General features: G+C 41.4%; 1 protein-coding gene across 7 annotated transcripts in view; it reads left to right on the top strand.

The window, feature by feature from the left end:
* Positions 1–22,540, top strand: part of apbb2b (amyloid beta (A4) precursor protein-binding, family B, member 2b) — a 61,971-nt gene extending 39,431 nt beyond the window's left edge. For 4 of the 7 annotated variants that reach the window (XM_063476273.1, XM_063476276.1, XM_063476274.1 and 1 more), the window contains 8 exons: positions 3,925–4,071; positions 4,589–4,716; positions 8,391–8,505; positions 14,031–14,118; positions 15,601–15,684; positions 15,788–15,903; positions 17,025–17,204; positions 18,468–22,540. In XM_063476273.1, the coding sequence (XP_063332343.1) occupies positions 3,925–4,071; positions 4,589–4,716; positions 8,391–8,505; positions 14,031–14,118; positions 15,601–15,684; positions 15,788–15,903; positions 17,025–17,204; positions 18,468–18,638 (1,029 nt within the window). In that variant the 3' untranslated portion in view covers positions 18,639–22,540. Of the gene's footprint in view, positions 1–3,924; positions 4,072–4,588; positions 4,717–5,858; positions 5,982–7,437; positions 7,486–8,390; positions 8,506–14,030; positions 14,119–15,600; positions 15,685–15,787; positions 15,904–17,024; positions 17,205–18,467 lie in introns of those variants that run through there. The other 3 variants (XM_063476275.1, XM_063476278.1, XM_063476280.1) reach the window with 3 other exon arrangements.
* The last annotated feature ends 420 nt before the right edge of the window (positions 22,541–22,960 follow it).

Below are 22,960 nucleotides of genomic sequence, written 5' to 3'. Positions count from 1 at the left end.
TCGAGCATGAGGCTATCACCAGGTAAACTCGCGACATTTTTACACATTTTGTTGTTCAATGGCATCAAGACTGACGGAGTGTGTTTGAGATAACCTCACAAGTGTCACGGATGACATATTTGGCGTTTTTTTTGCTGTTTTGTCGGTAGCAGCTCCTGAAACGCAAGTCTGCCACACATCTGTTCGACCAACGCCAGTTAACCTAAACGCCAGTTGATCTGGAACACCGGGCTGCCCAGGTAATGAAGGAAATGAGTTTGCCGACTAGAGAAAAATCAACCGAGAGCGTGAGCGAAGGTTACCGAAGAAAAACCCGATGATGGTTCCAATGCCGGAGAGATTATCGAACGGAAGGGCCATAGAAGTTCCGTCGTGTGAAGGTATTTCGGCTATTTCAAGTCTGACAAAAAACAGAGTAGCGCGCACTGTAAATTGTGCCGAAAGCAAGTCTGGAAATACAATAAACCGGTGCATGCTCAATCTCTGACTGAAAGCGCTAATTCGTAATTCGGCTTTTGTCAGACTAAAGTAACTGTTAAAACTATTTGAAAAGCTAAGCTATACAACAAGCAGAGATTGAGAATTTCCTTTTAGTTCTCAGTTTATTTGATATTGACAAAAGTTAGTCAATTTTGTCTGTTCTTCTGTAAAACAAACTAAGATTTATTTTTAGAATTAATATTTTGTTTCTAAGTGGAATTGACAATTTAGTAGTCTGTTTTGTTTGTTCTATTTTGAAACTTAAATGCTTTAGCGGCTGCCTTTTGTGTAGTTTGCAATATTTGCCTTTATTTATCTGAAACTGAAGTCTCATGTTCCTTAAGTACATCTACCCTGTTAAACTTATTATGGGAAATAAATATTTAAATCAAAACAAGCTGCAGATTATTTCACATTTTACTTGTGAGCAACGGCACATTTAAATCTTACAAATATAGTTATTTGGCTTATATCGTGATATATATCGTTATCGCCTGAAATGAAAAAAACATATCGTGATATGAAAAAAATCTTATATCGCCCAGCTCTATTTTGACCACAATTCTTCCAGCAGTATTAAGTAAGAATTAGGAGAGATTTAATTATATGAGCACTTTTCTTGCAGGTGATTGGTTGTTTAATAATTTGCCACGAATTAAACACGCTGATACATGCCCAAGATACATTGCCTTAAGTACATTTATGGAGTTATTTATCATTAAACTTTTGATATAGTCCCTTCTTAACGTCATGCGTAAAGTGATGTGTTGTAATGTAATATTGAACCTACAAATGTCAATATAAATTGGATATATCAAAAGATTTGCTAAATTAGATTTTACAGTAGTGAAATGAAAATGATACGATACTTTTACAAAGTGTTACATGTGCATAAATACAACAAATGGGCCATTTTAGCCTTGCTAGGCATCATGGTGACATCATGAAACCAGTCATAGATGAGAACCGTCAGCAGACTAAGATGTAGGAGGATTTCAATTTTGTTTTAGTTCCCAACTTTTTTCCTTATTTTGTCTTTTTTGTACCCACTGTTGCTTCTGATTCCCCTGATGGTGGTGGTATTATTACTATTATTATTAATAGTAGTAGTAGTAGTAGTAGTTAGGGCTGTTCGATATAACGATATATATCGGACGACACTATAAAAACATCTATCGTTTCATTTTACGCTATCGTTTGTTTCATGGTGTCGCAAGATAAACTGTTTACGGCAATATTTTTTCATCGTTTTGATGGTGACTGTAGTGGCTATATTAATTTCTTAAAGCTCTCTCTTTCTCTTATATTTAATATAACCACACTACAGACGGACAAGCGCCTGTTTTTATGCGTTGTCCTTAGCAGCAACGACGGTAAAACCATCGCGTGTCCGCTTGTTTATTTTCCACATAAACCTTTCACAATAAAGCTCAAGATCCTGTTGAGGCTTTTCAAAATAAACTGAATCACGTGAAAGAGTATGCAGTGTTTACGGATGGGAAGCAAAAAAGGCCCGTCAGGTGCTAAAAAATAAACCTTAGACTCAAACGTTGGAACATACTCACAAAGAAAACGGCGGACGTTACAACTTATGTCTAAAAAATGTATCGTTTCATGCATCAGTTAAAACACTCGACTCCAGGTACACGACGCCCAGCTGGATACACTTCACGCAGCCTTCACAGTCCTTAGGCAGCAGTGACACTGTGATGAAGACCAGACACAAACACATGCCTGCAGCTCAGGCTTTTGATATGGCAACACGCTCGGACACTCGCATGTTACAGAGAAGCAAATCAGCCATTGCTCTTTTAAGATTGAAGTGATCATTTTTCTGCCTACAAAAGAAGTAGTTAATTACGTATTAGATCTCACTCTAAAGCAGTTTCAGCCTAGCATGAGTGGAAACATGACTGCATTAGAACAAACTTGCCACGAGTCAGTTTAACTGTGACGGTCTCTGTCTCCCTCCCTGACCTATATAGAGTGCAGAGTGCTTTCTGAACGGACTGCAGAAATCAAATGAATACTTGATGAGAGCAGAGGGACTGGTCTCACTCCTCTCTTTGTCTTTAACTTTCTTCTGTTTTCTTCATCTGTTTACCTTTTCTGTTGTTTGTTTGGTTTCATCTTTAAGAGGTTACAAGTTTCCAGTCTCAGGTGTGTCATTTTAAACAAAGTGACGCTACCGTTAAAGGTAACAGGGGCATATGACCTTTAAACTTGCTGTCTGTGTACAAAAAAGCTACTTTACTTTTTTCCAAAAAGCTGTGATGCTGTTTAAAATATAAAAACCCAGTGCAGTTATTTACAAACCATTTAAACTCTCTCTAAATATATCTGAAAATAGCTAAAATGCAAAATATCACAGACTGAAAAAACTATTATTTTTTTGTATATTTTTATATATTTTATGCATGATTTCTGTTGTGTTGCGTCACCTTGTCATTTAACAACACTCGAAGGGAACTGGCATCTCTTACTGCTGCAGTTGTAAAAGGGAAACGGACTGCAGGCAGCTCAGTTTAACACCCGGACTCTTTCATTATGGAGCCACGCAGTTGTTGCACAGCTCCAAGAAAAAGATTTGACCCTTTGGAATTACCAGGATTTCTGCATCGAATACTCATAAAATGCTGTCTGCTATTCATGATGGTCACAATTAAATTAATGCTCTTCACTTAATAGCTTTTAGTCTCAATTGTTCTTCAGAGTGCTTTTTTTTTTTTTCCTCCTTTCACTGATTCAAAATCAACTGGTATGACAGACTAGCAGCATATTGCATCAACATGTGGACAGGCAGGAGACTGACCCTGAGACTAACCCTGCAATTAATGGATGGCTCACTCTTCCACACAAGCCACAACTGCTAAAGGCAAGCGCAGTGTATTTACTGACAGAGCCTGCTCTTGAGAGTGATCCATACACGTGAACCATTCATTGTCCATTACAGCAAGCTTAGAGGAGCTTAGAAAATATATTAAAGTGATGCAAGATGTAGAGCAATCCAGAAAAAGACAAACTGTGTCCTGTACAAATAGAGGACATTCAGCGCTAGTGTTGAGAGGAGGTAAGAAAAAAAACAGAGTAACAGCAAACTGGCTGCTGGCAGCTCTACAACTTTGTAAACCTTATGCCCCATAGTGACAAAATGGCATTAATAAGGAATGGGATTGCTGGAAGGAGAATATACCCAACACGTGTGAGCGTCACGGTTCGGAGCTGCTTGGCTACCTCAGAGGTCTGAGAAACATGGCAGCATACTTTATAAACGTTATAGCCGATCTTTCAATATTGCAAGCACAGGTGTGCAAGTTACCCACGCCTCCAACATCACCATGCTTGTGGTGCCAAGGGATTCTTGGGATGGTCTTCCACTTCCTTGTTTTCTTTGTATTTGTTGTGTATGATGGTGTGATCATCTGTTGTGTGCATTTCTTTCAGTGTTTCGCTGTGCGCTCTCTGGGTTGGGTGGAGATGGCCGAGGAGGACTTGGCTCCTGGAAAGAGCAGCGTCGCTGTTAACAACTGCATCCGACAGCTGTCCTACTGCAAGAACGACATCCGGGACACCGTTGGCATCTGGGGAGAGGTGATGAAGACTCTCCTGTTTAAAATAAAGAGCATCATGTTTGCAGCTTTTAGAAGGAGAGGAGGGGAATGCTTAGGAAGATGAATCAGAAGAAAAGCGTAAAAGAAAGAAAGGAGCAGCACCAGTCAGCGTGGATAACTACCTCCTGAAATATGTGTCTAGAGACGGAGGGAGGGAAGTAGAGCAGTGCTATGAAGTCTCTGCGGTGCGCTTTTATTTAATGTGAAGCGACAGAATGGACAGAGGGCTCGATCCCTCTTTTAATAACCTTTCATCTCCCAGCATCCTCTTTCTAGGGTTTTATAATTTATTTAGAGACCTTCAAAGCTAGAGAGCTCACATGGACACAAATGTACACACGGATAAATAAATATATGCAACAGTTGTACTGAAAGCTGCTGGCATTTAAAGGACTTGTTTTGTTTTTTTATTTTTGCTGTGACTCTCGCTGCAGGAAATAAGGATTGCATATTTTTATGATGAGCTCTGAAGGATTTGTGTGTGTTTGTGTGCCCAGGGGAAGGACATGTACCTCATGCTGGAGAATAATATGTTGAACCTAGTCGACCCCATGGACCGCAGCGTGCTTCATTCTCAGCCAATCGCAAGTATCCGAGTTTGGGGCGTTGGCCGGGACAATGGCAGGTTAGTGGTTTTTTTGTTTGTTTTTATTTTTCCCTTAAATTTGACTTTCTTTTTCTTGTCTCCATGAATAATTTACAGTGTGTATAAAAGCACGTCTCACACTGTGCTCAAAATCAATTCCCTGGAATGTAAATGTTCAAAGAGATTTCTGTATATTTAGCGGTAATCTGGGTCCTGACTCATTGATGTCAGCATCCTTTTGTTGTTTAGCGTTTCAATGCTTCGGCTCATAAGTCGATGGCGAATTTCAAACACTCGCTCAGTGAAAGGTCATGGGAACAAATGAGGGCAAGCAGACAGGTGGCGGAGTTAACGTGGAGAAGAGGGGAGTTGGTGATTGATGAAGGGGAGCTAATGTCAGATTAATTCATCACTACAAAGTCGAGGATGACACAGAGAGTGGCCTTTATTCTCTTTCACCACAAATCCCCACCTGACTGTCTGTCCCTCACTTTCACCTCAGCTTGGCTGGGCTTCACTGACATCATGCTGTCATTGTACACGACAGCTTCTTGGTTTGAGCTTCCTGAAGTAAGAATGAGATAAATATTTAAAGAAAAGGAGCCGTTTTCTGGGCATATGAAGGTTAAAATTAAGCCATGGGCAACCAGCAGAGGACGCTGTGCACTGCTGCAGCATGCACACTACAGAATGTAGGTTATGAGGCACAGCTGGGTGACTGGGGACTGAAACAGTTGGTGCTTACTGTATAATTCGAGCTGGCGTACACACACACACACACACACAAACGCACGCGATGACGAGTGTACTCAGGAGACGGGATGAGGCTAAAAGCTTTTTGGAATATGCAGAACCTCACAATCCTGTCGCCTTGGGGGTCTGTCTCTCTTCTTTCATTCACAAACACGCAGTCGTAATCGCGCAGGTGTCGATGTTATTCCGTATAATAAAGCTGAAAATCCCTCCACCACATGGACCACAAGCAATTTTTTTCCCCCTCTCCAAATACTTTATTGGGATCTGTCACATCTACATATGGCTGGATAGTCTGAACAGTGGGCTGCAGCAAAGGGAGGAGGAGAAGAGGAGGTGGTCAGAGGGAGGGGGATCTGGCAGGAGAGAGGGAGAGGGGAATGAGGCTGCCAGAGGGGGAGGTATGGTTAGTGCTCACAGGGTGTGGAGCAGACAGGTTGAGGAGAGCGCGCGTGCAGTGGAGTTTGGTATCACCAGAAATTGATGGTGTGAGTCTGTAAATACGCCTCCCGGTCACAGGATTACCTGCCTGGATAGGACGACAGACCCCTGTAAGTACATTTAAACACCTCATCCTCACTTTTGGAAGCATCGCTCCTGCTCTTATATTTAAAGTAAAAAGAAAAGGAGGAGAAACCACAGATGAGAGGCCTTTTGGAGGGTGTGTTTTTTTTCTTTTTTGTTAGATGTGTGTGATTGGAGGTGCTTATCACTACAGTTTTTTTGTTTTTGTTTTTTTTTAAGGAAAAATACTTGTTTACTCTCACGCTCTTTCAAAAGAACCATTCTGACATGTAATGGAGGTGATTACAGGTGATGCTCGTCTTGTTAAGGGTCTGTTTAGGTGCAGAAGTTTAATTAAGAAGCTTTTATTTCGTGTTAAAATGGATTTTTAAAAAACAGCGAGAAGCTCCAAACAATGTAATTCGTGTTTGTCTACGATTAAAAATGCAAGATAGGAATTTTTTTCGGTGTGTCAGCAAAAATTAACTCCAGTTTAGATTTTAAATTAACGCCTACATGCTGGTGTAAGTTTATGCAAGTTTGTTTTTTTTTTTTTTTTTTTTTTTTAGCCCAGTTTTTCTTTTGTTTTTACGAGTCACGATCTGTGAGCATGTGGATTGTATTGAAACCTGCACAGAGCAGGGATTTTCCCCTCTCTCTGCCTCTCTCTGTGTCACACACCCCTGTGAAGTGGTTGTGTCAGCACTGGAACCGTAGCCCCCAGAGCCCTCTCTTCATGTGCTGCGAAACTCATTATCACCACCGATTACACATCCTCACAGCAACCTTGACATTTTCAGGGGCGTTGGCATGATGATAAGATTATATTAGAAATGAGATATCATTCCCACTCTCTCTCCCGCCCCCCCCCCCTCCAATCCTCCTTTTTTCCCCCCTCCTTTGACTTTTATGTTCTTCTCATCGGGGTCTTTTATTCTGCTCTCGTCTTTAGGCTTTTATCTTCATCTTGTACATTGTTACAATTCACTTCCAATTTTCTCTCCTTCCTTTTTCAAGTCACCCACTCTCTTGCTCTAAGTTTTTTTATTTATTTTTTTATGTGGCTTAAAAAAAAAGCTTCTTTCGTTATGTCTTTTAAGGATATGCAAGCCTTCAGCAGTAATTAAGGCTAACTGTACTCAACCTCAATTCTCCGTCACCCCGGGTCCCTCTCTTCATCCATTTTCTCTCTTTTCCTTTATATTCCATATATATTTTTAGTTCAGAGTAACTCTGCATTTAAGATCACCTGCAGTGCTGCTGAGATCTGTGTGCATATATACGCGCATTTTACCGTACCACCACTAAACTCTGTTGGAGAGAAGGAGGCAAGAGAAGTGAATATGTCACTCAAGGTTAATTTTCTATGTGAAAGTGCGTCTCTTTGCAACCTTTTGTCACCCGGCAATAACGCTCACTGGTGCGATGGATTTTTTTTTTCTCTCTCTCTCTCTCCCCCCCCCCCCCCCCCCCCCCCCCCCTTTTCCCCCTCTTCCCCCTCCCACTAACCTGTCTTCCTTTCCTTCTTTGCTTCCTTGGATACAGAGAGAGGTAAACGCATTCCTTCCTTTCTTTTCAATCTGCAGCGCTCCTCCTGTAGAGTACTTCTACATCATTTTATTGTTTAATTTCCTCTCTGCGTCTCATTTTGTCTCATCTTGAAAGTGGCTCTTTATGTACTCTGTACCACTGCGTGCATGCATTCAGACATGGAGGAAATGAAGGTCACCTCCCCTGTCATTGTCTGTCTACAAGTATTTTTTTTTTTACTTTGTTTTATACACACACACACACACACACACACACACACACACACACACACACACACGTAAATAGGAATGTCTCGTGGAGAACGTCCCTGAGAATCTGCGTCCAGGAATCTTGTTAACCCTCAGGCCTTGGTTGACTATTACATCTCATATTGAAACACAGCCTGAAGGGAGTTATTTACATTGGCTTATGTCTTTGTGTGTGTCTGTGTGTGTGTGTGATGCGCTGGTTTAATTTGCTGCAGTTACATGTCTTTTTAAAGTATCCTGTGTCTTCATCCCTCTCTCCATCCCATCTCCTTTCCTCTTCCTTTTTATTCTTCGTTCCTTCTATTCAGCTGAGTTAAATTGTTTTCGGCTCCAGTGGGCCCAGGGGAAAGTTCTTTCCTGCTGTTGCTCTATTCAACTCCCTCTTGCATCACGCTGCTCTATTGATCTTTGGGGTCCATTGTCGTCTGTGCGTGTGTGTGTTTGCATGTGTCCATTCTATATTCATCCCGCTACAAAAGGTCACTTCATCTCTCATCTGTCTCCAAGACCTGTCAGTCTCAAAAGTAGACACACACACATTTTTGTTTTATCATTTCTCCAAGTAGCACCAAACTCGTCCAGCAAACCTCATCTCCATTTGTGAATGTGTGTTTGTTTTGTTTTTTGTAAAGCAACTCTGTGTTTTCCTCTTCTCAGGGACTTTGCATATGTGGCGAGGGATAAAAACACCAGGATCCTGAAATGTCATGTGTTCCGCTGTGACACACCAGCCAAAGCCATCGCCACCAGCCTGCACGAGATCTGCTCCCGGGTGAGTTGTTCAGGCCTGAGGAGGTTCCAGACACAGGAGGCTAACTTTGGGATTTTGGCAGACGGATCTGATGAACCTAGCCAACTAGTTGGACAAATGTTTTCCCTCCCACTCAACATAAAGGCTCACAGAGAAGAAAATGTAGTGTTGATGGATTTTAATTTTTTTATTATTTTTTTAAAAGCACAAAATTATTTAGCACGCAAGCTCATCTTAAAACCCATAAAGCAAAAATGCAAAAAAAAAATTAATCTGTAGTTATGGTGCTGGAGAAATGCTGCAGTGCTTTATCTTATTTAACATCCATCACACAGTCAAAGCACACTCCCAAACACAGTTATCAGCGAGCTTTCTCTGCTCTGTTTGATGAATACAGGTGAATTCAAACAGGGCTGAAAGGACAGTATTCAGACTGTGTGTTTGTTGTCTGCTTTGAACGTTTAGTTAATGGACTTTCCTCATTAAAAGGCGAACTTTATATTCAGCGTCTGAAAAGACCTTTGAATGATTTCTTCATTTATATGCACTCATAATTTGGTGCTGAAATTAATTCTGAGTAGAGCTGAAAATATTTTATTTTTCAGAAGGTTTAACTAATGCTTGCCTCTGAAGTGTTTTTAGCTGAAATGTAGAGGAGCCATTCCTCCCCCTCCGTATTCGTCACACCCAATCTAACCACATCCGTTTTTGGTGGTGTGGGGGCAAATGATCAGGCATGACAATAAATAAGATAAGATACTGCAAATAATAATTTCTGCATTTGTGCGATTGAATGAATTGAAAATGTGTATGCAATGACACCGTTTTAAAGATTTGGCCTAAATAATTTTGGAGTGAATGAGCCTAAACATGATGACCTAACTAGTGACACCGTGTCACCTGTGAGCCACACACACGCACGTATGACTTTGCCGGTTTCAGCTGAAACCGTTTCAGTGTTTCAAACCATGTTCCAGGGTTTTTAGTTCACCATTTAGAAGAAAATAAAAGACAGATCTGAATGTTTGAAAATGTTTTGGAAAAATTCTGTAAAGATTAGATGAAAAATATTCAAAGGATAAATGCAATTGGTTTATTATTTTATTAAAATAATAAACCAAAAGTTTAAAAAAAAAAGTTAAACAAGCAAGTCAATAAAGAAAAAGTTAAACAAGTAAATAAAGAAACAAGCTAAAACGAGGTAAGAACGAAAAGTTAACAAGTAAATAAAGAAACAAGGTAGAGGAGAGAACCCCAACAATCCCCTCTGAGCAAGCACTAGGCAACAGTGGGGAGGAAAAACTGCCTTTAAACGGGCAGAAACCTCCGGCAGAACCAGGCTCAGGAGGGGGCAGTCAACTGCCGGGACTGGTTGGGGGGGGTGAACAGAGGTGGAGCAATACAAGGCTCCATCAGGTGAGGAAGCAGTAGCGTCCCTCCTCCAGAACAAGCGGAAGCATTTTGTCTTCTTTTTCATGCACTTTTCCACAAGCTCTTTTATTCTCCAGGATGAGGGTTCTCAACTCGTCGATTGTTTCGGTGTTTTGCTTCTCAAGTTTGTTGCATCTTTGTTCCACCTCTTCTAATGTTGCTCATTTTTCTTCAAGCTTGTCTTTGAGTTGTTTGGATGTTGCCTCCTGTATTAGCTTGTCCTTGTGCATGTCTACATTTCTCTGTTGTACTTCTTTGTGCATGTCTTCTAACTGCGTATTTCTACTCTGGATTTCTTGGAGCGTGCGCTGCAGGTCTTCATGTATTTTGTCTTGTTGTTGCTTTTGTGCCTGCTTTTCAGTGTTTTTACGCTTCAAGTTATTGAATTCCAACAATATTCCCTTAATAAACTCTGAGTTGTTTCTCACCATTTGATCGATCCTTTTCTGCATCTGTGAGCACCGTTTTTCCAGTTTTTCCTTTTATCCTTCCAGTTCACTTGCTTTGACCTTCAGTTTATTACAAAATTCCTGCAGTTTTAGATTTTTAGACTCAAAATCCTGGACAATACGTTTTCCTTCTTTCAGTCTTTCTTGCTGTTGGCCTTTCTCTTGAAGGTGGTCTTTATTTTGGCACAGTGTTTGATTCAAGCTTACTTTCAGGATTCTGTATTTTTCCTGCATGCCTTTGAGTTCGTGCTGCATGTCTCTTTGCTTTTTGTCCTGTTCTTCCTTCTGTTGGAGGATTTCTTTATTTTTTCCCACAGCTTCATCGCGCTGTCTTTGGAGCAGCTTATTTCTTTTGTCCATGTATTGGAGTTCCCATTGTATCTCATCAATTGTCGCTTTTCTGTCTTGAAGCTGGTCGGACATTTTTTTTTTAGTTCCGCGCTCTTTTGCTTGTTTTCTTTAATGAGGAACACAATCTGCTCTTGGGCTTGTCCAAACTTGATTCCCCAGCCCTCATTAATAAGTTTTATGTCAGGCTGGTGCTGTTGTCTTTCTTCCAGGACTTTATTTTGGGCTTCCATTTGTTTGCACCTCTCCTCCAGTTGAAGTTTCTCCTCTTCAATTTGTTGAATTTTTTTCTGGAGATTGTAGTTTTCCTTCTTACTGTTCTGTAATGCTCTTTGGAAGGATACGACACCATTTGGGGAAATTGGCCGGCCACGCCAGGAAGGAGAGGCGGCGTAATCTTTTTGACTTGGTTGGTGTTTTCTTAGAAACATGTTGGAGTTCGTATACAATGACTCTGAAAAGCTTTCCAAAAGTTTCTGTGGTGAATGTTTGAAGGCTGCAAACACAAATGCTGCGAATGAACGAACTAAAAATTGCTGTTTCTCACCCCTGTTTATGGAAAAAACTGCAAAGGATCAAAGACTCTAAAAGTGTCCTTGTGACATCATCACTCCGTGAGCCAATGAGATTGTCACAAGACATTTTGGAAAAGGGGTATTATTTTTTTTTTTAACCATTTTCAAACTTAACTTAAAATTTCAGTGTTTCTTAGTTTTAGAGTAGTTGGTTAGTCCATTCGATTATGAAATTAATTGTCACGAACATCCCTAATATTATATAACAGACAACAGAAAACAAGACAGGTTTTTTTTCTACGTAGCTATAATAATTGTTTTATTTTTTTTCATTACCCTACTTTTAATAAAAGGGAACATTATTTAAAGAATATGTATTTAATTAAAAAACTCTGTTCATCTAAAGGGTATGACAAAAAGGGTGAGCTTCTTGCTCGAAAATGAAATGACCAAAATAAATGCAGTATTTCTCTGCAATTACAAACTCTGTGTAAACAGTCTTGGTAACAAAATAAAGCTAACATTTGTGAGATGTCATCAGAGGTGTAAATATTACTGCAGATGTTACTATGTCAAAGTTACTGTGACTCAAACATAGAAAAATTGTAATTTTATTTCCCTCACCTAATTTTTAAAAGTATTTTATAGCATATAACACCTTTGAAAATATGCTTTGGTTCACATTTAAATCATATATCAAAATATGGATATTACCTGTGACTAGGGATGGGTACCGGTGTCCGGTGCCATGATGGCACCGGTTCTGACATAAACGGTAGTAACCAGACCGAAAAGCAGCGCACATTTCGGTGCTTTTTTTTTTTTTCCTGAGCCAATTCTAGCCAATCATTTTACGTTTCCGAGGATAGTAGGCGGGCCCAGGTACGTACGTTCTTTTAGAGCAGAGCTACAGATTAAAAATGCCCAAGGCAAAGCGGTTAAAAGTCTGGCTGTACTTCACAGCAAAAGATGCAAACTCAGCAGCCTGCAACAAGTGCTTTAAGCTGATACTGTGATACTGTCAAAGGAGGTAACACCTCGAATCCGATGAAACACCTGGCGACGCATGGCGTTTTTTTTAAAGCCGAGAAATGCGCCGTGTTTGATAGCTTGCTGCGAGACCTCACACCGAGCACATCTACTGCGGGTGTGGTGCCTGTTATCGGACCTGGAGTTAGCAACATCCCCCAAAAACCCGAAGAGTAGAGTCCTGGCCCCTAGCCCTGCCAGTGTAGCAGAAATGATGAGGATGATGATGGCAGCAGCAGCCGTTCTTCTCTGCGTGAGTAGCTTAATGTTGTTCGTGTGTAATTCACGTTGAGTAGGCTAACCACGTTATTAAATTAATGCATGTAAGGTGAACTAGCAAACATCATCATAGCTACATGCGGCTGTCTTCTTGTTTGATGGCAGATACTCCCTTCACCCGGGCCAAAAAGGGTAAAATGACCAAAGAAAAAGTGGAAAACAGTTAAACATGAGAGGTTTTTGGACCAATTTTGTGTTTTTTACATTGTTTAAGCACTGCTTCCAGCCAAGAGTGATACCATATATGCCCTATAGCTGAAGAAAAGGCTAACATTGTTATCTTTTTACAAAAAACAGCTGAACATGAGAGGTTTTTGGACCAATTTTGTGTTCTCCATTCTTTAAGCACCAGTTTGAGCACCGTTTAAGCACCGGCACCGTTTCAAAAGTACCAGTTTGGCACCGGTATCGGATAAAACCTAAACGATACCCATCCCTACCTGTGACACTACTCATGTCGGCACTTATATTTCTGACCTCGTGTTGTAACCGATTAAACGTGATCTCCTCCCTTTTGCGCCCATTTTTGGGGGCGTGGGTTCTTAACTAGTTAAAAAAAACAAACATCTGTCTCCTATTTTGTGTCACACAGGAAAGAAACATCCATATCTGATAAGAAGACTTATTAGTTTGGCCTTGCTGTGTATTATTGTGGCGTTTGGTGCAGTTTTCTTGTTTTGTGAGGTTGTTTTTTTTTCAAGTGGAGATGAATATCTCTAACAACTTGATGTGTCTTTTGAGTTTGTGCACTATACGCATATAAGGCAACCATTTCCTTTTTCAGTATTTTTGTGTGGTGCATTTTTCTCTGTTTTTACAAAAGGGGAACAAAGGACATTTAAGTCGACCTGAGATTATTTGTTTTAATTTTTACATGGTCTTACTTAGGTGATGCAAAGTGAAACATGCATTCTTTTTTTTTTTTTGGTAATGTGCTGGAAAAGCTTGAAAATGGACTTTGAAAGTGCTTAAAAAGTACCTGAAAAATGCGTAAGAACCCTGTTAATCCGGCATTTAAAAAACAACAACATATGTTTGATGTTTTTAAGTGGGGTTTGTGAAAGCAATGGGTGAAGCAGTTTACTTGCTTCGTGAGCGTCGTGTGTGTGTTGCACGGGAGAAAGGCTATCACTCTGTGTTGGAGAGAGGAGTGTGACCTGCTTAATGTGTGTGTGTGTGTGTGTGTGTGTGTGTGTGTGTGTGTGTGTGTTTGAGTGCGCGTCTGTGCTCTTCAGGTGAAATGGGAAGACAGCATGACAGTATCAAGGGTGAAGCATTTCCAGGTTTTCGTGTTGATGCTTTCATCTCCCTCTCTCACCCATCCTCCTGCACTCTCACACGTTCTGGGTTTTTTTCGGCTTTGTCTCTTCGCTCTCCTCCCCTGTGTCTCTGTCACGGCATATCACTTTGGCTTTTTTTCTTTTACATGCCATTTCCTCATACTTCTGTATCTTCTTTTTGCTTCCCTCTCTAACCCTCCCTGCCTGTCCTCCAGATAATGACAGAGAGAAAGAATGCCAAAGCGATGGCAGGAGGCTCCCTCCAGGACAGGATGCAGGCAGGACTCGATCTCCCTTTACAAGGTAGGCTTCATACATTACACAAAGCAACTCATTGTCTGTGTGTGTGTGTGTGTGTGTGTGTGTGTGTGTGTGTGTGTGTGTGTGTGTGTGTAAGAGAGAGTAAATGCGGCAACTGTCTTGCGTCAATAGACGCACGGGGAGTTATCATTTCTGTGGCACTGAGGATGCGTCCAAACTGGCCATTTGGGAGAGCCGAATGTGTCAGAAAATAGCTGGCTTTTTATCGTAATGTCCTTTTTAGTTAATGTGAATTTATAACAAGATGATTTAGGAGAGATTTATTATTGCAGCCTTGAATTTTGACAGGGGTTTAATGCGTTTTCTTTTTCATAAAACATATCCATTTGCTGCCTCCTTCTCCACCAATCGACCAGTGCTGCTACTGCGCCTCGTGCTTCACGCCTACCAACTTTCAATCAGTGCACTAGAGAGAAACCTGCACCAAGTGTGATAGTAACGATCAAAAACGCCACAGGTTGCCTTGCAGTTCTTTCCACTTGACAGATTTAGAGGTTTGTGGTCCAGTGCAGTTCATCATCTCACCTTTAGATTTTCAAAAAAGGAGGAAGTTTAAAAAAAAAAAATTGTTTCAAATGTCCGACAGATGGTAAAAGTAGCCTCTGTGACAGACTTTGGTGACTTTTTAAAAGACACTGCAGGAAAATAGGGCTGAATAGATGAGCATCCTACAAGGACGAGGACTTGATGGATCTTTTTCAGTCAGTTTAATGAGAGATGTGACAACGAGCATCCGCTTCCTGTCATAACTCACTCTGTTATCTCCTGTCAGTCTTTCTAAGAGAGACGGCGTTAGCTGTGCTCAACTAATCACTGTGTGTACACACACACACACACACACACACACACACACACACACACACACTGATTGGTCTGCTCATGTCAGCTTCGCAAATCAAACCGCTGTGGTTACTGACAATAACTTTTACAATGTAAGAAAACATGTGTTTCTAGTCTACTGTGACATATTTCAACAGAAGTCTTGTTTAAAATATTTAACACTACATTTGGAGATTATTTATTTATGACGGCAGCGAGCATTCAAAGATACCAGTTCAAATATTAAAGCACGCGCACTCTGGAATAATACAGGGTTTATCAAAGAGAATCATCTGATTTCAAAAAGCTTTAATTCCACAGTCGTTCACCGGTAACGATCGAAACATGTACTGTGAGAAAGAGGCGATTCGTGAGTTTCACATTGTTGCTGGTATGTAGCATAGCAACAGCGGTGGCTGCAGTGACTACAGACATGCTCCCATGAGGCAAGTCCGACCATCTGACATGTGCCGTACATCTGGATGAAGATTCATATGTAAAATGTATAATTTAGGCAATGTATATTTAAAATGTAAAAAATTGCCTTAATACACCCTGTATTCTAATAACGTGGTGCAGTTCAGTGTACTTTATGTTATGTGTTCTTATAAACACCTATTCAAATGTGTGTTGAATTCTCCTCAGCAGAGTTTCCCACACCAAAGACGGAGCTGGTTCAGAAGTTTCAGGTGCTCTATCTTGGGATGATGCCTGTGGCCAGACCGATAGGTTGGTGTGACACACACACATACACACAGAGTGATGAAATGTTAAAGTTGATTCTGAATATTTATTTAATTCAAATGTTTTGTTTTATCACCTTCTACATCAGGCATGGATATACTGAATGGAGCTATAGACAGTCTGATTGGTTCTTCCAGCAGAGACGACTGGACTCCAGTGGCCCTCAATGTAGCCGACGCTACGGTCACCATCAGCAAAGACAAGGTCAGACATGTCTGATGTTGTTGAGCTCTTATGATGCAGTCACACCAAACACCAAGCAAAGTTTTGCCTCGTTTTACTCGTGTGAAGTCAGTTGGAAACTCGCGAATATTCGCCCCTAATGTTTGATTTATAGTATCGTGTTTGCGTGCATATTTGATTATTTAGAGCATATGCAAAAGGGGGTGTGCAACCTATGCATACGCAGTCCTCCACAAACCAACACAGATCAAAATGAGTGACGGTGTGTGTATGTGGACTGCTGATTGGTTGCTGGTCGGAACAGGAAAAGGCGTCTTTTGCATTCATGACTTACGTGAGAAACAGAAAAAAAACCCCATAATGGATAAAAAACACCAGCAGTGCCTGAAGTGGACACTTTTCACACTTGACTTCACTTTGCTTTTCTCCAGGATTGACTGAAGAACCAACAGCAGCATGAAGCTAAGCTGTCACCAAAGTCGAAATATTTTAACTCATGCAAACCTGGATTTGCCTCTGTCGGTGTTGGCCAAGGCTGATATACCGCGCCTCATTGCATAAGCAGCAGTTTGTAATCACACTGTGTGAAACTTTGCTTTACATTTGGTTTCAATATTATTATTATTATTTGAAATGCATTTCTCTGTAGTAATTGTTTCTAAAACACATTAACCGAGCAAAACTGCTTTCTCTTTCACCTTTAGCCTAAAAAGAATTAAGAGAGGTCTTTTAATATCTTCCTAAATCCTATAAAAGAGCCCCGACTGGTCTCCTGACCTCTGGAGACACATATAGAAGAGACTGCTCTCCAGGAAGGGCTCCAATGAGCACAACCTTTTCAGACCTCACCAGAAAGACACTCTAAATATATAAATCCATAACAGTCCACAGCTTACTGTTTATTTCAATGTGTTACACTAGAAAAATGCTGAAAAAATACAAACCTTGCATTCTGGAGCGAGAGAAAATAAGCCGCTGACCTGAGCGATGAATCGCAGCTCACACAAACTCCGCTCCCGTGTGTTTGAAGAAGTCACGGTGTCCAGCTTGAACAGCCCAGCTGCTGTTTGTAGCTGTTTAAATAAAATACTGATGAGAGTGATCTCTTTAATGCCTAAAGATTTCTGACTTTCTGTCCGCAGGATGAAGAGGAAGTGCTGGTAGAGTGTCGTGTTCGCTTCCTGTCTTTCATGGGCGTTGGGCGTGACGTGCACACGTTTGCCTTCATCATGGACGCTGGCGGCCATCGTTTTGACTGTCACGTCTTCTGGTGTGAGCCCAATGCTGGGAGTGTGTCCGAGGCCGTACAGGCAGCTTGTATGGTGAGTCACACGAGCTGAAATTCAGCACTGTGGTCCGTACATGGATTAAGAGTTAGATGTAAAAGAACTTTAAATGGGTAAAAGAAGAGAAACTTTGAGCCGTTTGCATTTTTTTTCTGTAGCTTAATTAAATCTCTGAACTCTTGATTGCACTTAAATAACTTAACAAGCTCTTTGTTACCAGCTGATGTTAATGCTGCTGATGCAGAGGTTTTACAGACGGGCACAGATCTTTAGAGCCTCCCTCTCTCTGAAGGTGGATGTCCTTGGCGGTAGTGTAGTTGGGGTTTGATTGTTCAGTCTTGACAGATGCTCTAACCAGTACGATTTGCTCAAGTTGCAGTGGGGCCCCATGTCAAAGCGTTGCTGGTTTGAAACATGCATTCAGATCAGGATAAAGCAGTTAAATTGCAGTGTGTTTTAAAGGATGCCCTTGCAGGTTATCCACTATAGATTTTCTGTTTAAATGGTAAATGCTTTAGATTGCACACAGCGGTGTTTCCTGCTCTGCTGAAAACGTCTCAAAGAGGATGTACTGTATATGGATTTGAAGTAATAACAATTGTGTTAAAGCCATAATACCTTTACAGTGTTTCCATTTCATCATTATAATGCCCTGTGATCACAAACCCAGAGTCCCATCTGCGCTGTTTATGCTGCGATGCATCCCATTAGTGGAGGTTACTCGCCCTCCTCTGCTGTGGTCGACTGCTGAGGTCGACTGCTGACTGCGCTATTGATCACACACAGAACTTTGGATATATGGAGAAAGAACACGCACACACATGCGTGCACACACACACACACACACACACACACACACACACAGATTGATGGTGACAAGAATCATTAGTCATTACTATTGATCACAGCTAGCAGAGGTGCAGTCTGACTGGTGCAGTCAACCCTCCAAATGCAAACATACACACACACATATCGGGTAGTCATATCTTGTGGGGACATCTAATTGACATAATGCTTTTTTTTTTTTTTTTTTTTTTTTAATGATTGCCTAACCCTTACCCTATACCTAACCATAACCCAATTATAAGCCTGACACTAAAACCACATTTTAAGTCTCAAAAATGGGATTTTGTTCCCCTAAAGGGCTGTTGGTCCCCACAAGGATATGAACACACACACAGACGCACACACACAACCACACACTTGCCCCTCCACAGTCGTATCCTCAGCAGTTGTAACTCTCCATAATTTACGCTCTCTCTTGCTCTCTCTCTCGCTCTCTCTCTCGCTCTCTTACAGCTGCGGTATCAGAAGTGTTTGGTGGCTCGACCGCCCTCCCAGAAGGCCTGCGGTTCGTTGCCTCCCGGCGACTCGGTGTCCCGCCGGGTGTCGACCAGCGTGAAGCGAGGCGTCCTGTCTCTCATCGACACCCTCAAACAGAAGAGACCTGTCACAGAGTTGCCACAGTAACCGTGGTGAAACACTACCGGCTTTCGACCACGGCCCCAAGTCACCATAGTAACTCAACGCATCGCTGCCAAAACCCGTCACCACCACAGACCCCAGTAGCCATGGAAACGCAGTAAAACCCTTGGGTTTTTTGGGGGTGGGGGGTTTAACCTTTCACAACTCCTTCACTTGTTTGGAAGCAAATTGGAATTTCACCTCAAGAGTTAATTGGCTCTTGAGCCGCTATTCAAGTCTGTTTCCTCCAAATAAGTGAGAATTAAAAAGGCACCAACCCCACATCTAAAGAGGACCACCTGAGTGCCGGCCATGCAGGCGATGGTGTACATAGAAGTAGGTCTCATTCCCCTCAGCTCACAGCAGCGGAGGAGAAGAGGGCAGGAACTGAAGAAGTAGGAAGTGATCCTGTGTGCTGCTGCTGCAGCCAAACCGCTGATCTCTCCATGCTCTTTGTGCATTTGTGTCTGTGCCTGTGCTGACAGCATGACCTTTCACACCTGGCCACACTCTCCCTCCAACCTCATCCACCTGGTTGTCCTTTTGCCCCTCCCCCCCGAGCTCTCTTGCTCATCATCTTCAGTAGACTGTAACCGTAAGAAGATGAAAAGTTTCATATCAGTGGATGATCATTGGAAGATAAAGAGATTTGTTTCAGTCTACACCCTCCAACCACTTGACCCTGCATGAACTTTTTATCTAAATGTGAATCATTCTATACAATATCAATACACTGCTGCTGCTTTCAGAGACTCGAGGGTGAGAAATCAGAAGTCGCACGGTTCGTTTATCCTGTCTTATTCGTTCTTTCTCATCAGCTGTGCGAGAGTCAGCCCCGGAGCGTCTGAACGAGTGGTGACCTTTCACCCGAAACATCCTTCGCGCATTTCCTTGTTTACGTTGTTATTCTTTTCTCATCCCTCTAGGAAATGACAGAAGATAGCCATAACGGAGGACGAGATGGGGGCGGGTGGCGCTGACCCTCTCTCTCTCTAGTACAGTGCTGCTCCAAACACAGGAGACCTTCAGCATGCTGCTGCTCTTTAATACACATGTTGGAGGAAGTTTGACGGATTATTCCTTTAAATCCCACCTCAGTATCAGTCATCAGACTTCATTTAAACTAATAAAGATCATAGGTGGCATTAAAAAAACAAAACAAAAACAAGCCTGGAGGAAGACTTGAGGAATGTGTTTTTATACCTGGGTGTGGTTGTGATGATTTTTAGTCCACAGCTTATGTGAACTGTGATTTGAGAAAAAGAGAGGACAATTTTCTCTTGAGCTGTGGATGTTTTCTAGAGGAAAGCCACCAGAGAGATGCGTTGACTCAGACGGACGGACTTTAATGGACTCTATATCGGTCTGTCTCCAGGATTGTGTTCAGCTGAACACGCCTTGTGTTTCCTTACTCACTGTACGTCTGATTTCATCAGTGTAATGAAACCGCTCGTTCTGTGTCTGTGTTGTGCAGAGTTCCAGTTTCACCTGCTAGCTCCTTATTATCACATATCTGACAAGCTTGGATGTATGGTAATAACTAATGAAGTCCTTTATGTCACCTAAAAATCACGTAAGATCCTCACAACAACGCATCTCCCTCCTGGGTGTGGGGCAGCAGATTAATACTGTTAGGTGACCCTTTGCTAAACCCCCTGATTACAGCCTGTCAAGCTTTGGGTTTACTCTCCGCTTGGGTTTCCTTTCCAGACGATGCTGCTACATCAGAGCTCTGTATTGTGTTTGTATTTCAACCTGCTGCAGTATGGTGGTACATTTTTCACTGTGTGTACCTGATTGGTTATCCTGGGACTAAGAAGGTCCGTGCAGAATGGATCATGGCTCACTTTCTGCTGAGGACACCAACTTTTATGCCAGAAGCAGTAGACGAGCCTCTGACATTTAGCATGATATTTCAAGCAGCTGGTTCAAAATGACTGCCTAATGTTAAAACAACAGCCGGATTAAAAAATATGGTCCAACTCTTCATAAAACATATAAAGTCTGTTCATGACGTTCATCATTTTTAGGGTCCAAAATTGAACATTTGCTGGTTAGCAGGAGATGCTAGTCTGCGCGTAATACGCTTTCAAGAGTTACTGCAGATATGTGACGCAGCATGTAAAAATCTAAAGTACAAAATTCATTATTATTTTTGCTTTAACTAAAATTTCAAAACTTCCAGATTAATACTGCACAATTCCATGATTTCTTTTTGTAAGATGAAGATTTTGAAGATGTCGAGCTGCAGCCGTCCCTTGAATTGTTTGTGGTTCAGTAAATATGCACAAGTTCCCAGGAGGAGATGCCTTCATATCCGGAATGACATCCCATAGTTGGAAAAGATAAAAACAAACAAATCTTCCAAATCAAACACATGAAGCTACCTGCTGTGAATAAGGGAGCAGTAACAATTGTATCACATTCGTAAAAGAAGTTTACCTTATGGAGACCCAATGCAGAAGTCACCAAACTTCTCTGGTTGACCGTCCAGGTCAGTTCTCCGGGTGGGTGCGGCTGTGCTGAGTGGAGGGTTTCCCCTCGTAGCTGTGAGGCGTGGACACCTAAGTTTGTGAGTGCGAGAACGAGGTGACGTAGGATTTGATACCATAGCTGCATCTACTAAAAGTCTCGGACAAGTTTGAATATCAGTCACCTTGACGTCAAGGTCAGAGGTCAAGTTTTCAGAAAATCTTGTAAATGCGATAACTTGAGAACGAGGTGACATAGGAGTTTCAAACTAGGTACATCTACTAGGAGGCTGAGTTGAAGTCACCGGTAGTTTCCTTGACTTGTGAGATTCCCGGTCTTCGTCTTTGCCTGTTTTTGTTTTGTTGTTTTTGTTTGTGCTGCGTCACATTTCTGTGATAAATAAGTGGCTGCTGCCTAAAGAGACCTTAAAAAAACAAAGAAATGCTTGACAGGGGCTGAGGCAGTAACTTGAGGGGGGCGGGGCTTAGCTAACGGTCAGCATGTTGTCTTGCACTTCGTCTGTTGGCTCCACGGGGGAACGCAAAGAAACTATTTTAGTAACGGAGATGATTTCTTCTTTTGTCACAAGGATGCTGAAATGTGAACGAGATGACAAAAACTTTGTGTACATAATACCCATTTCATGTAACATTTGGCATTAATCATCGTTATAAGCTATGTTTTTCTTTTTTTTTGTTTTTTTTTTTGCCTGTTATTTTCCTCTAATGAAATGCCTTTTTATTTTTTTTTCTATTTTTTGAAAATTCACCAAAAGGCCAAAGTGTAAAATACTGATATACATTGTAGATAAAGAAAAATACGAGAGCAAATAATGAACACGGAGGCGATCGGAAACGCTCACAGTTGTCAGTTAAGTTGATGCTGAATTTAACTTAGCAATTATCTATGCATTCTTTTGATCTGGAGAAATGGAAAGTCATGAAAAGTCTTGCATGCTCTGAGATGGTTGAGAGAGAGAGAGAGAGAGACTGTATGTATTGAACAGAAATATTTTTTATTTTATTTATTCTATTTTATAAAAGGTATATACTGATTTTTATTAGTTGGGGCAAGTAAAGTCTCATGACTGTCATCGTCTCAGTCCCCGGTTAAGTCACAACGCTACAACAAGCTCCGCTTTGCAGAACACAGCAGGTTATGGATTATATCTTCACCTTGTACAGTGTACCGAGAGCTGGGAGTCCACTGCTCCGTCTGAACCGCTGACCGGAGGGTGAGGAGGAAGATTGTAGCAGCAGTGGACTCCTTGCATCTCTTGTCAGTCTTGCACATAAACAACGCGCGCACACACACACATACATATACACTATCCATTTCCCACTGATGGATGTGTCTGCTTCCGTTTGCTGCTCACTGATTTGTACACTTTATCAATGTAACCAATTGTGAGAATAAACAGCATTATAAAACCTGTGCGTGCGCGTGTGTGTTTGAAGCTATTTTTGTGATTGATATCTTGGTTAATCAGAGTCCAGCTTGTCTGTGGCTAGTGAGTCATTAAGAGTTATTTATTCCCATGAAACTTTTTTTGTATCACTAAAGATTAAAGAGATGTGCATTATTTTACTGGAGGAAAAAGCAAAAATGAAAATGTTGTAGTGATGTAACAGTTCTCCGAGTCCCAAGTTTGGTTCGGTACTCTGGCTTCTGGGCCACGTTTATCCAAAACAGGCTTTTCCTTACTGTGGGTCTCACTCACAGGTTATAAACGTCACAATGCTGACAGACAGTAACACAAAGTAGTTGGCATATTCAGCTTATTGATTTTTTTTTTTTCAGTTTAAGATAAATAAGCCTCATTTTAAACTGTGAAAAACAACCTTGAGATCCCACAA

The sequence above is a fragment of the Pelmatolapia mariae genome, linkage group LG6, assembly GCF_036321145.2.
Source record: "Pelmatolapia mariae isolate MD_Pm_ZW linkage group LG6, Pm_UMD_F_2, whole genome shotgun sequence".
Lineage (NCBI taxonomy): Eukaryota > Metazoa > Chordata > Actinopteri > Cichliformes > Cichlidae > Pelmatolapia > Pelmatolapia mariae.
This window is presented reverse-complemented; position numbering and strand designations above follow the sequence as displayed.